Genomic DNA, 15,103 nt, shown 5'->3' on the forward strand with positions numbered 1-15,103 from the left:
TAAAGTTCTTCGCATAATGTGTAACATAGAGCAAACACAAAATCAAACCATTTTTCATTAAAAGGCTGCCTGGAGTGTGTTACATGGTGTAACTCAGTAGCTCAGCCAAAACAGAGGTATACGATTGCAGACACTGATGATACAGTAAGCAGCTACTCCTGGACATTCTCGGAGGCCACGCCAGCCATGCAGGCCACACCTTGAGCTGCCGCTATAATGCAGCCATGACCTTCCAACTCAGACCTGGTGGTCTCTGGAGTGAGCCAAGCTTTCTTCACTTTTTCATTTACTAGAGAGAGGAACAGCCATGGAATACAACCCCGCCCCTGAACTGTCTCCCTACTAGCAAAGCAGCTTGCACATTTACTAAGATTGCTTAGTGAAGCTGGTACAAGGTTGTTTTCTGGTCTGACGTGTCATTTGGGTATCACTGTAAATTCCCGTGCAGTTGTAAGGACTAATACATAGAGATCTCCTTACTCTTCCCCAAGTTTTCTCCAAGGGAAACATCTACAAGCATCTGATTTCACACAGAATTTTAAAATGTTTTCATACCTGCCCTTATTTATACAAATGTATAGAAAACTCTGCTTTAGTCAGACTACAAACTACAAGACCCAGTCCATTCTGTCAAGGATCTTAAAATGAGCCAGAGCGTGGATTTGGGGCAGGAGGAACCTTGAATCAAAAAGAGTATGCATATACCCATTCCCTGTTTTATGCCACATTAAGACTTTACAAGAAGCATTTTTCAAAACTGAAATGATTAATTGTAAAAATCTTTTATATTTTTCCCACTGATCACATATTAGATTAGTTAGGGAGTTAAAATTATCCACTTTTCTGCCATAACCATGGTATTCAAGACACCGTGCCTGTTTTCTGTCCAGAGGTGACCCCCACAAGCACCTGTCTGGGAGTGAGAGCCCCTTAAAGCATGCGACAATAACACTTGTGGCTGAGCCGAATGCAGTGGGTTTATTTACTACTGACAAGGGGAAGCTATCACAGAAGCTCTCCATTACGAGCAGGCACCGCCACTCCCGGGTGGTGCCTTGCAGCTGCCCTGCTCGCGCTCGCCAGTCTTCGGGGCTCAGTCTGTGGTGTCTGCAGCGCTGTTTGTGCACAGGAAGCAGCTGGGGTACAGTGTCTGCCAGGGCTGTCCATTTGTGAGGAGTAGAGCAGTTGGCTTCGTTTATTGTGTGGAATGTTTTAATTTTACTTTCAGTTTCAGTTTCTCTCCTTCTTGAACATTATTAAACATTGTTCTCCCTTCTCCTCCTTTCTTTCCTTGCCTCCTCCTTGAGTTTCTGCACACTCCCTCCTCCCTCCTTACCCTCTCTTCTCACTGACTTCCCATTTTTTCTGACTCTCCTCAGGGATCCTCTCATATCTCCCTTCCCCTGCCTCTCAGCTCTCTGAAAAGAAAGAAAAGTCCTTTATTAAGACGTTGGGCAAAAAGCCTTGTAATCATATGTTTACTTTTATTTCATTTTGCCGTCTTCCAAAACAGGCGAGTGCAGAGCTGTGCTTCTGTCTTGCCTGCAGGGCTCATGTGGGTATTCGGTGGCAATGACACACAGTCCGTGTATAAACACACATCCTTGCGTCTGTTGTTGGGTTTGTCTGCAATGTCTGAGAGAGCAGCCTAAATGTATGTTTGTAGTAGCCACACCAAGTATTTTATACTCAGCACAAAAGGAAGATGTAGAATTGACCATTACATAAATCGCTGTTCGAATGCTGCCATTCCAAACCATGGGCTTGGGGATTTATAGTGGGGGAGAATGACTTTTTCACACTTCTATCTTCTACGTACAAGGGTGAGCCTGACGTTGGCTCACGTGGGCCACCAAAGGAGATAGATAGCTCAGCGGACAATGAAAGATCGGTGACTGCAAGGTCAGCCCAAGCATAATGAGCCAAGACCCAGAGGGCTGTTGGTGAGAGAGAAAACCAAATGATGGCCAGGGCAGATGCTGACTCTGGTCTCCTGGGCAGCAGCGGGACAAAGTGGGGGGGGTGGGGGGGTCCAGAGGTGAAATGGCAGAGACAAGCCTTGAGTACTTACGGCAGGGTTGGGATTGCGATGGGACATTGCATGTAGCTTTCCTGCCCCTGCTGTCTTGGGGGTGGTGTCTGAAAAGGCAGACCCCCCCCCCCCCAAACAAGCCCAATGTCCTAAATCAGTGACTATCAAAGGCATCTGCAAAACCATTTGATGAACTCTGCCAGTTTCCTACAGATACGCCTGCTGTACTTGGGGAAAGGAGTTGGTGTCAGCTTTGGGTGCCATGTGAGTCTCTTATCATTTATAGGAGGAAACACAATGAATGTAGAGGGAACCGCACTTTACAAATGTGCATACACAGCACTGTGGACAGGGCTGCTTGCCTGCTCCTTCGTTTTGTTCAGTGTGAGGAAACAAGGCCGAACAGGGTGCTCTCCTGCTCCGGTTCTGCCTCTGCAGTTTGTGTGTGTGCGTGTGAGCGCCCTGTGTTGTTTCCCTCGGCCGGGGGACACCCGCACAGCACTCTCAGAATGTGTCGGGTGTACTTCTCAAGGCGCCAGGTGTCCTAGTTTATTTTCAGGGGAGTGCCTGTGCACTCCGTGCAAAGGTACACAGGGCCAGAATTACTTAAAAAAAAACATTAATAACAGTAAAGACCCTAAATACTTGAAGTGGCAATCACACTTGAGCAGAGAACCAGCATCAGTCGTGCATGTTTACAGTGATATCAAAGGAAGGAAATGCTAAATCTGTGTCTTAGTCTGAGGGGACAGTGAAAAGACACCAAGGAATCAATGGTGAAAAAGACATAGAAAGAATAATAAATATCTCTGGGCTTTTTCTCTTTTTTTGCAGTTCTGCTTTGAACCCGAAGTGGATGATGCTGTCAGGGCGGCACCTGTGACCAAAGTCAGTGAAAAAGCCCCATCTCCTCCTTGGCCGTCAGCTGAGATAAGATGGAAGACTCTTACAAGGATAGGACTTCACTGGTGAAGGGTGCCAAGGACATTGCCAAAGAGGTGAAGAAACAAACAGTAAAGAAGGTGAATCAAGCAGTGGACCGGGCCCAGGATGAGTACACCCAGAGGTCCTACAGTCGGTTCCAGGATGAAGAAGAGGACGATGACTATTACCCTCCCGGAGAAACCTATAATGGGGAGGCCAATGATGATGAAGGCTCCAGCGAAGCTACTGAGGGTCACGATGAAGATGACGAAATCTACGAAGGGGAGTACCAGGGCATCCCCAGTACGAACCAAGGGAAAGACAGCATCGTGTCGATAGGACAGCCCAAGGGCGACGAGTACAAGGACCGACAGGAGCTGGAGTCGGAGAGGAAAGCGGATGAGGAAGAACTAGCTCAGCAGTATGAGCTGATAATCCAGGAGTGTGGTCATGGCCGTTTTCAGTGGACCCTGTTCTTTGTCCTGGGCATGGCCCTGATGGCGGACGGCGTGGAGGTGTTCGTGGTCGGCTTCGTGCTGCCCAGCGCCGAGACAGACTTGTGCATTCCAAACTCAGGCTCCGGGTGGCTAGGTGAGTGTGTTGTGTCTGGGGGTCAAGTTCTGAAGCTGGTTAATTTGTCGAGCACAGTTAACAAGCAGAATAAATGCATTTCATCTAGAGCACTGTATTTTTTCCAACACTTTATTATGAAAATTTTTAAACATACAAAAGAATCAAAAAATATTGTCAATGATGCCCATATGCACCCACCACTTAGGTTCCACAGTTAACATTTACTGTATTTTCTTTATCACCTGTCTGTTCACCTACCCATGAATCCAACTTATATTTTCATGCATTTCAAAGTAAGTTAGAGCTGTATATTTTTCTTACAGTATTATAAAAATCCATTGATTTATCTTCTATTAACTTCCAAAGATATGCCCTTGGAAGTTAATAAAGTTGTTATATGAAACTTATTTGACATGTTTCTAAGTACAAAGGTTAATTCTATGAAATTCTGACAAATGTGATTTTAAATTCCAAATTTTAAATTTTATGTTTAATACTATAGTTTAAATACTCTGGGACCTTGGTGATTGTTATTGTTCCAGTAATCTATGTCTATGTTTTCTTGTTAATTTTTTTTCAATTCGCCTTACTTATGGGTTATTCTTACATGACTTTTTCTATCTTTTTCTTCATACCTTTGTCCCTAAACTGGAAAAACTTTTCATATAGGATTTAAAAATCTGTTTCAAGTCATATTAATAGTTCCACGATGCCTATTAGAAATAATATGAGCTCCCTATAAAATATCTAGATAGCAGATTTGGATTTTGTTATAAAGTTGCCATGCACTCAAGTGCGTGTTGTTACAAAGCTCTAATTAACACTCCCACTTACTTGCCTTGTGCAGTGAATACCGGAAGGCAGAGAAACGTGCACACAGCCAATATCCCCAACAGCTTAGGAGTCTGTTTCAAACTCTTAGCACATCTTGCTAAGCACACCTCAGAGAACATGTTTATGTGCATATTAAATCTTGACGTGTTTCAGAGTCTGTGGAAGAGAGTAAGAATACATACCTATTATCTATTTCCAAGGGACTCTTTTAAACTAAAGCTTGAAAAACAAAAATATATAACTGTTTTTGTGGAAACTCTGTCACTTCATTAAGTAATGTGATAATCACGGATGCTGAGGGATTTTCTCTGTGAAAAACAGTTAAAGATCATTTCCTAATCTGGTCTATGACAACACAAGAAAGATAGTTATGAATGAGAAAAGGATTTATACACTATTTTTTTTAACACACATTCCTTTTATGTGGCCTATTTCTTTGAAAGAACTGGGTCCATGAAAGCAGGGTGTGGGGGGGACTGGGCGAGGGGGGCATTTTGCGCATGGTTTTTGCTGGTAGACACATTTGGGTGTTCAACCATCAAAACACAAACATGGTTCACAAGAGGGTCTGTAGTCACTAGTCTAATTGACATTTCAGCATGCCTGTTTTGTCTCTATCACTGTATTTTTTTTCCTTTGGTGAGCAAGTATACCCACTGTAAGCCAGGCCATCAAAATAATGATCAAGATTTTGTTAAAGGAATAAATATATCAGCAGAAAGTTCTAAGAAGACAGATCCTTAAAAATGCATCTACACAAATATTTTAATAATTGCAGGCTTAAAAAATACATAATTTTTTATGTTATGATTCTACCTCTTATATTGGGCACATTTCAGAAAATCTAAGTGGAGCTTGCCTTTGTGCCTTTATCTTCTCTGTGCCGAAAGGAAGCACAAGAAGGCACATGGTTCTTATTTGACTGTCCCATAAATCTATCAGCTCTGATGAGGTTGCACACCCCCAGCTGGCATTCAGCAGTGTAGATGATGCTGTGAAACTATTGGAGCGCAGATATTTTCTTCCTCCATAGATGTTGCCAGCTTTAGTGAATTAAAAATGTGTCCCCGGGAGTGCATGGTTTCACTCAGTGTTGTGAGTCCGCAACAGAAGCACCTTACTGGTTTCATCAGTGTGCCTTCCAGACTTGCATTTCAATTATTTTGCCATTGTAATTTCACTTATAATTGCATTCTAATCGAGTCCTTTTTAGACAAGCGTTTAAATTGTTTTGTCATTTTCATTTCATCGAATAATAGCTTTGTAATGTAATTACCACACTAAGTCATAGCAGTGGGACCAAAATGCAGAAAGGAAAGATGCGTGACCCGTGTGTGGTGACATTTTGAGAGTGTGGATTTGCAAAATAATTTCTCATTTGTTACTATGCACTGTGTCACTTTCCTCAAGGCAGGCCAGGAACAAAAAATAAGAACCAATCTATGCTTTCATTATTTGGGAGATAGATCTCTTTGTGTTTGCTACCAGATTGTCTTAAACGCAGCTAAGGGCATGTTGTGGGTGCATGTGTGTGTACATGGTCCGTCTGCATCTTTAACACTGTTAATTGGCCTGGGGAAACAGCAAATATTTAATTGGCTAGTGAACGGTTCTTTGGGGGAATAAGTGCAGTCACTTTAAGATAATCCATTGTCTATTGCTAACGTCTATTTATTGAGCATTTATTATGTGCAAAGCACAGTGTTACCACAGAAGACAGGAGGTTTAGAAATGACTAGGTTTCTGTATTCAAGGATGTTATGGTCAAGTATGAAGAAATCACAAATAGGTGGCTTACTGTACAAGCAAGCAAGTACCCATAGCCATTGAAAAAGCATTCATAAGGAAACTTCAGGCAGGGAGACCACAAAAAGGGAAGACCCTGACTGAGGCGGTGGAGGGGACATGGGTGGGAGGGCTGTTCAAGGGCATAGTTGGCAAGGATTAGGTCATCGAGGAGTTCAGAAAGGGGAGGAAAGGGGCAGTTAATGAAAGAAGGCAATTCATCAGTTAAGTCATGCAGAATGGAGGTTTTAGTATGAGGGAGAAAGATGGAAGGTTTCGTTTTAGACTTCTCACTTTGGGGTTTTGGGGCATATCTGAAGAGGAATACCCCATGAACTACTTCCCATTTGAGCCGAAGCATCTAATGGTTGGGAGCCATCTCATTTAAGGTGAACCTGCCCATGACCTTAACCAAGGAGAGGGTGGTTTCCCGCTGAACACTATTTAGGGGCTGGTGGCAAAGAAGGTCTCATTAAGGAGACTGAGAAGGTGAAGCCAGAGAAGGGGGAGCATCCAGGAGAGAGGGGAGGTCTGGAACTTGCTGGAAGAAGGAAGGGATGTGTAATTCTTAGTCGCTGCAGAGTCTTGTAGTAAAGGCTGTAATGAGTCTCTCAGGTCTGGCACTGAAGAAGCTATTGACTGCTGTAAATGGCTTTTGAGAGGAACACAAGGATCTAGGCTGGGAAGTTTTTAAAGGGAGGAGCCTGTGCACTGAGTGAAGTGACAATGTTCCCTCTGATTCCCGGCCTCCGCCTCATGCAGGGTTTTCTCAGGCATCAGGCATCCTCCTGATTGCTGTGACCTCACCACGCTGAACCTTACAGTGGGTGCTGTGTGTGCTGCTCATTCCTACCACGTCTTAGCTCCAAGAGCTGGTGGGGTGGGGTATGGTGGGGAGCATTGAGTTCTAAGGCAGGATAAATGTCATGACATTTTTAGTCTCAAGCTGTGACCAGGCTCAGTCCCACTCCAGCCCTCACCCATCAGGGCAGAATAAACACCTCACTGGCCATTGGCCCCCTGTGTTCTTCCTTCAAAGGGGCTGGCTTCTCACTCCATGGCCTATTTCCTTTGAAGACCCACCTAGTAAAGCAGGAACCTCATCACTATTGGTTCAAAGGCTTTCTTGCTGGGGGGTTACAAAGCTAGTAATACTTAAAACCTAAAGCATTATCATGGCCAAGTGTTGGCTGGTGCAAAAGAGATGGACAACAATATATTCTAAACCAAAATATACTTCATAACTAAACCCGAGCTAAATAATAACTAAATATCCTCTATGTGTTTCTGTTAATCTTTTTTAAGGCAAATATCAGCTGTAACACCTAATTTCTGCACGCTGTGGTAATTTTCAGCACAGAAGTTTTAGTAGCGTGGTTGGGACAAAGCTAGGTCACCACAGGATAAAAAGTGAATGATAAGAAAAATAGCATTCCGTAAGCATTAACTGAGCACCAACTATGATCCAAATAGCTGCATTAGGAGATATCCCAACGAGCATGTCATGATCTTTGTCACGCAGACACTTCTTTACCAGTGGGACAAGTACGTGTGTTTTTTCCTGCGACAGAGATATTGATCTCAGTGCTGTATTCACAGAAAAAGGAACCACTAGATTTGCCTTTGGGAATTGGTAAAAATTGATCTAGGAAGTGACATTTAAAGAGAGTTTTGAGGATTAATAAGAATTCCCCAGGCAGATGAGAGGGAGAATGCCATCCCAGGAAGATGTTGGCAGTGTCAGAGGCCCTGAGCTTTGTAGGGAACAGTGGGAGGTCCCATGGCTGGGGGTAGTTTGGGCGAGAAGCGGAGTGGTGATCTTCATTTTACTCACTTCTCTGCTGACAATCACATCAAGTCAGACTCTGGCTTTCCTGTGTTTTCCATCGATGACTATAATGGTCATGGGCGAAAATTTATTGAACACCTACAATGTGACAAGCACTGCTGTAGACTCTAAAGGTATAATAGCAAATAAAACAGGAAGAAAACCTGCGGCTGGCCTTAAGCATGACTCTTTCAACATCTCTTTCTATAGTTTTTATCTGGACAGTGGAATTTTTTGGAACATGGGAATTCGCTTGCTCTTCAACCCATGACCCCCCATTCTCCGTTGGCTACTTATAGAGAGGCCAGTTTCCTTGAAGGCTAAACTGGATGGATATGACCCAAACCATTACATCTAATTTCTCTTTCTCCGTCCGTCCATGTGCTCCTATATTCCTCTAGGCATTAACAAGAGAAAAAGTATTCTGTGGGATTTCTAGCTGCTTTATCGCTAGCTGTCTATATTTTTATAAAAAAATAGCTTCATGTTTCTGAGATACCCTGTTTAGTCTCATTGACTACCCTTTGCCACGAGACTGGAGGCTGAGTACAGCGACTTGTCCACCGTGCTCAGAGCCAGTCTTTGCAGGGCGTGCATCACCCCACCCAGTGCTACCAGCTAGGCCAATATTCTAAGCTAATAACAAAGAGTGGGGCAAACTTTTTCATTTTTGAGCTTCAGTCCAAGATTTTGATCATTCGGCATCTGAGTGTTGCACTAAAGTGTGCACTGTAGGTGGGGGTGGGGGGTGGTCAGTAGCTCTATAATGCTGCCCAGCCCCTTTGTCCTGCATGGCCCGCCTCATTATCCCGGAAAGCTTTGCTCTTGGTGGTGGGGGTGCCTCCGGCTCTGTTAAGCCTCTCGGCTGTCCCAGTGATCCTAATTGGAATTAGAAAGTTATTGGCTTCTAGAGAACATCCTGTCCACCAACACCAGCAAAATCTAATTTGGATTCATTATTGCCAAGTTGAAGAAGACGACTCAGTAACTCATTGCTGCTATACTCGTATTCCTGGGTCTTGCTTCCTCCCATCTTCCACATTCTCCTGAGAGAAGAGACAAGTCTGACATCAGAATGCAGTTGACCCAAGTGGCCTGAAAAGCTGTCTCCATCCAAAGGGTCTGCGATCAATTCTCACAGGACAGGCGTGAACAGAACTCCCAGCCACATTCCTGAAACTTGCTATAAGTAGCATTCTGGGTAAAAGAATGTGATAGATAGTAAATGCCTTTCTGCCACCCAGAGGGTCACTGGGAGATTTCCCACAATACAGCTTTGAACCTGAAGGCCGATTCTTGCAGGCTGAGTCCCTGGACCCCTATGGGTGGCAGATCCTGGGTGAGGATTCTGGTCCTCTGGCCGTACTGGCCTTCTGTGTCCTATCAGTCTGGGACTCTCCCTGAAGTCACTAAGAATTGGGTGATGTGTTGTCAGTTTGGAGAATCGGTTAACTGTGGACTTCGGTTTAAATAAGGGAATCTGAATTGTTAATCATCTGATAACTAGATCAAGCCAAATACAAATAATACAGACTTGTAGATTTGAATTTCACACATCAAGGTGCACTTGCACCCTTTGTGGGAAATTGAACCTCTCAATATTCTCACCTCACAGGAAGGAGCTTGTGTAGGACCTAAGCTTCCTGCAGTCTGCTTCAGAGAGTAGGAAGCTGATTACATTCTGTTTGAGAAATTAGTCTGATAAAGCACTAAAGTAAGTATTCCTAAGCCACATATTTGCAAGCTAACATCCTTACCTTAAACTTAGAAATGTCTTATTGGCCTTTAAGATTGTGAGAGGAAAGTAAAAGAGGTCCTTAGGTATAGTTCTTACCTTCAATTTAATTTGAACTAATTTCAAGGGTACGATTAATTGGCTTTAATTACATTCACAATGTTGTGCAACCATCTCCGACATTCCTTTCCAAATCTTCTGTCACTGCAAGCAGAAACTCCGTAACTATTAAGCAGTAACTCCCTATTTCCTCTCCCCACAGCCCCTGGTGGTCCTAATTTACTTTCTGTCTCTATGAATTTGCCTATTTAGATAATTCATGTAAGTGGAATCAGATAATCTTTTGTCCTTTTGTATCTGGCTTATTTCACCCAGCAAGGTCCATTCATGTTGTAGCATGTATCAAATTTCATGTTTTACAAATGTTAACACAGAAAGAAAAGAAAGAAACAATTAGAAGGAAGTCCTTTTGGAGGTGAATGGGTGTTCCTGGCTGTCTTCAGAGATGGATGATGGATGGAGTTCACCTGCCTCCTGTGTGTGAGGAGATGCTGGAACTGGCAGTGAGTGCAGTTAAGAATGTAATAATGGGGAGGGGCGTGAGATTTCAAGACAAGGTTGCTGGAGAGCTGCCCCGGGCAGAGGCGAAGGCCTCTGCGAAGTAAAAGAGGCTGAGAACCATCTCCTCCCAACTGCTCGCAGTTCCAGAGCCCAGCAAAAGTGTTTGGACATTCTTATGCTGATATTGTTTTTGTTTTTTAATGAACAAGTAAACCATACTGATTGTCAACGCAGGACAGAGCGCTACATTATTCACCAAGAGTGGAAAATTTATGAATCAAACCCTCAACCTAGGTACATGCCATGAATGGGAATTGAACCTGTGCCCTTCTGGAACACTGGACAATGCTCCAACCAACCAAGCCACTTGGGCCAGGGCCCAAGTGATTCTTATTCAAAGGGAAATTTCAGAAACATGGTGACCTAGACCAGTGTTTCTCAGACACAGGTGTGCCAATAAGTCACCTGAGGATGCAGTCACCTGGAGTGGCCCGAGAGCCTTCATCTAACAAGCTCCTGGGGATCTGATGCTGGCGGTTATGAATCCCATTGAGTAGCACTGTCTTAGGCCCCATTAGCCAAGAAGCAGCAGCATCCCCAACAGTTGTGACAGTGAAGGTTATAAATGATATTCTGATTTTAAACCATGGGGTGTTATAAGTGGGAGTGTTTTCCTTATCACCAGTATACAGTAACATACATTACAAGGGAGATTTTTGTGCCATTTTTGAGGAAAGGTTTTCTTTCCAAAACTGATCTCTTATCAACAGCTGAGGGATGCACATTTGTTGTCCCCCCCACCCCCACACTGAAGTGGGTGTTGACTTATTTACGCCGGCCTTTCCCCTACACAGTGGTGGGGATCAGGGAACTGTGGTGCCTCACCCCATTTACAGCTGCACATTCCAGAATGGACCCCAGGTGTGCAGGGCGCAGTGTGACTCCACTCTGTTGGGACTGGTTTCTCAGTGCCATTGTTGTGGTGATAAAATTATAATTTGACCCCTTTGGGTTTTTTTTCTTCCTATCTACATGAAATTAAATGGCTTTTCTGAGAGTAGCTTAGTTTTCTCAGCAGCATCTAGTTAAACCAGAAATATTAAGTGCTGCTGTGTGCAGAGAATGGATGGAAACTGAGAGTGTTCACCGAACTGCTCACAGGAAGAAAGGCCTGCTGTGGGGCCCACTCAGCTGTAAGCGTATCACCTAAGGAGGCAGAGTTTGCGTGTGTGAGAGACAGCTGGCTGCCTGGTGCCCTCTGTTTATGTAGTTATCCATTTTCCCCCAATTAACAGATTATAGATGTCTTTGTGGAATGCCACCTTTCAAATTTAGCAGTTCCCACACAGAAAGAACACCAGCAGGGACTCATCCATCCATGCACCCATCACATTCTTACTGAGTTGGTGCAGAACATGGCCCTCTGTTTTGTGACAAACACAAAGTTATCAGCCAGACAAAAACCTGTGCAACAAGACGCTTGTCGTCCGACCAGTATGGGAACCAGAGGACTTAGATTAATTCTGTCTGAGGAAGGTGTGGATTTAAAAAGACATCAGACACCCTGGCCGGGTGGGTCAGTTGGACGCAGTGTTGTGCCCCCCCACCCCCCGCCCCCGCCCCCCGCAAACACCAGAAGCTTGCAGGTTAGATTCCCAGACATACTTGGGTTGTGGGTTCGATCCTTGGTCACGGTGCATGTGGGAAGTGACCAGTTGGTCTCTCTCTCTCTCTCTCTCTCTCTCTCTCTTTCTCTGTCCCTCTCTCCTCCCTCTCTAAAAATCCATTTAAAAAGTCTTAAAAAGAGCCTTCGGAAGACTGTGGTATTTGAGTCAGGCTTTGAATTGTGGGTAGAATATGGACTTGCCAATAAGTGGGTAGAGAAAAAGTGTTTCTGGGAGAGAGACCAGACAGCCGAGGCACAAAGACATGAAAATCCTGGACTGAGCATTGTGAGTAGATTGTGGTTCAGTTCTTTTCAAGTGAAACATACATGGTAGGGAGCAATTGGAAAGGTGGGTGTGGATCGACCTGTTCATGCAGAGCTTTAAATGAGCTTATTCTGGAGCAGGTGGGGAGTAGTTAATATGTGAGCAGAGAAGTGATGTGGTGAAAACACTCCTTTGGGAGCCTGCTGTGTTTGGAATGGATTGGAGAGGAGAAAGCCAGCCAGCAGTTCAGATTCATTTGCATTTGAATGGTCCAGCCTATAGGTGGCGAGAGCCTGACTGAGGCTGATGGCAGAGGGCCTGGCAAGGAGAGGCAAGAATTTGGTCCTTCATAATGGGTTAGCTATGGGAGCAGGGAGGAGGTTACAGGGCACTGAGGCTTCATGCCCAGGTGTTGTATTGGGTAGCAGTGCCTTAAGTAGAAACTGCAGTTCTGGGATTGGTCAGGAGGTGGGACGAGCCAGTGCATAGGGAGGAAGATGAGTTTAGTTACACTTGCAAGCACAAGAACTGTGTCTAATTCACAGACTACCCTTACGTACAGAACACAGAGCCTGGGTGGTAAATGGTACACAATGAATTTTTGTTGAGTTTGAAGTGCTAAGCAGGATCCTTGGGAAAAATGATCCAGAAGGGCATCTAGAAGTGGGTTCTGGGGCTTGGTGGGGAAACTTGCCCTGGGGGTAGGCATCTGCGAGACCTTTTAGTAGAGATGCAGAGCCCACAGGACAGGATGACGTGGTGAGGGGGGAAACGTAGGAAGGGAGGACAGCCAGTGCAGACCTTTAGTGACTGCTTTATGGGGCGAGAGGAGAAAAGTCATGAAATACATGATTGGAAAAGTAGGAGAAGTCTGAGCTGCCTGGAGGCCAAGGGCGGATAGGGTTTCAGGACAGAGGAAGTGGAGGACATTAGCCATGGCAATGAGAAAACTGTTTCAGAGAGTGGAAGGACAGATGTTGGGTTAACTGCCAAATTGAGTTTTAAGGTATATTTTTAAAGGGAAGGAAACAAATCAGTGTTTAAAATTGGTTATAAGGTAGTGTGCTGTATTCGTTGGGGATAATGCATCTAATAACGTAATTATACGAGAGACTGGAGCAGCTGAAAAAATACTAATCATCTTCTGCAAGAGGAAAATTGCAGGTTTGTAGCCATTATCTAGTACTTCTGCGTCATCATGTGCCAATAATCACATCCAAAGTAGATATGGGAGATAAATTGGCAGACCTGGAGAAGACAGGGTGAGCTGCTGCTATCTCATTTTATTTATTTTTCCAAATTGAAAACAGTGTCATTTATTGGTACCTCTGGATGTGACGATAAAACGTTGAAATGTGCACATTTTCAGCATTCACCTGGCAGTGATAAACAGTACAGCGCTGCCCAGGGCAGGTACATGGAGGGGGAAAGGTAGCTCCTAGTTAGGCACTCCCTGGGGGTGAGCTGGCTCAATTCAAAGGTCCTCTGTGACCACACACAACTTTGTCCCCGAGGTTTCTGCTGGATCAGTAGAGAAGGCTTTTCTACCCTGCCCCACTCTGCACACTGGGCACACTAAATTTGTAATGTTCGGACCGGGCATGTGACAGTGGCTCCATACACCCTACTGTACTTCACAGGGTACCTGGGACCCCAGATCCTTTTTCTCAGAGTGACAACGCAATGCATTTTGTGTATATACCACATTTTAAAAATCCGTTCATGTGTCAATGGACATTTAGGTTGTTTCCATGTCTCTGATACGGTAAATAATACTGCAGTGACTGTGGACATGCAGCAGTCTCTTACAGGCCTGATTTCAATTTTGGGGGGTATATACCCAGAGGTGAGGTTGCCATATCATATGGTCGTTCTATTTTTAATTTTTTAAGGAGATTCCTCACAAGATGAGATATAAATTCTAAGTCCATTAATAAACATACATCTAAGGTTAACTGATTTCAACAAGGGTGCCAAGACCATCTGAAGTGGAGAGAACGGTTGTTTCAACCATCGGTGTGGGGACAACTGGACAGCTACAGGCAAAGAAGGGAGTCGACCCTTTCCTGACACCACATACAGAGATTAACTCAAAATGGATTGAAGAGGTAAAACCATAGAACTCTTTGCAGAAAACAAAACCTTTATGACCTTTGGGTTGATAAAGCATTCTTAGATATGACACCAAAACACAAGAAACAAGAGAAAAATAAATTAGACTTTATCATAATTTAAAATATTCGTACTTCAAAGCACACCATCACAAAAGTGAAAATACAACCCATAGAATTGGAGAAAATATTTTCAAATCATATCTCTGCTAAGGGACTTACATCCACATAAGTAAAGAACTCTAAAAAGACAAAAAAAAACCAGTTAAAAAGTGGGCAAAGGACTTAAATAGACATTCATCTTAAGAAAATTTCCAAATGGCCAATAAGTCCATGCAAGGATTTTCAACATTATCAGTCATAAGGAAATGCCAGTCAAAACCACACGAGACACCGTTTCACCCATTGGATGGCTAGAATCAAAGAGTGAGATGATAGTAACTGTTGGCAAGTATTTGGAGAGAAGTAGGAACCCTGATGCCTTGCTAGTGGGAATGTAAAATGGGGGAACCACTTGGGGAAAAAATCTGGCAGTTCCTCACATGGTTAATCATAGACTTATCATATAACCCAGCAATTCTCCTCCCAGATATATGCTCAAGAGAAATGAAAACCAAAGTTCCTATACGTATAAAAATATACAAAAACATATGCATGGATGTTATAGCAGTATTATTGATAATAGCTAAAGGTCGCAAGAACCCAAGTGTCTATAAGCTGATGAATGAATAAATAAAATTTGGTGTATGCATATAATGGAATGTTACTTGACCACAGAAAGGAATGAAA

The 15,103-nt window shown here is 43.8% G+C and overlaps 1 protein-coding gene across 1 annotated transcript in view; it reads left to right on the plus strand.

The window, feature by feature from the left end:
* SV2C (synaptic vesicle glycoprotein 2C) overlaps positions 1 to 15,103 on the plus strand; it is a 186,124-nt gene that overhangs the window by 46,972 nt on the left and 124,049 nt on the right. The window contains exon 2 of the mRNA XM_028531082.2: positions 2,867 to 3,547. Within this exon, the coding sequence (XP_028386883.1) occupies positions 2,968 to 3,547 (580 nt within the window). The 5' untranslated portion in view covers positions 2,867 to 2,967. The remainder of the gene's footprint in view (positions 1 to 2,866; positions 3,548 to 15,103) is intronic.

Source organism: Phyllostomus discolor, chromosome 3 (assembly GCF_004126475.2).
Source record: "Phyllostomus discolor isolate MPI-MPIP mPhyDis1 chromosome 3, mPhyDis1.pri.v3, whole genome shotgun sequence".
Classification (NCBI taxonomy): domain Eukaryota; kingdom Metazoa; phylum Chordata; class Mammalia; order Chiroptera; family Phyllostomidae; genus Phyllostomus; species Phyllostomus discolor.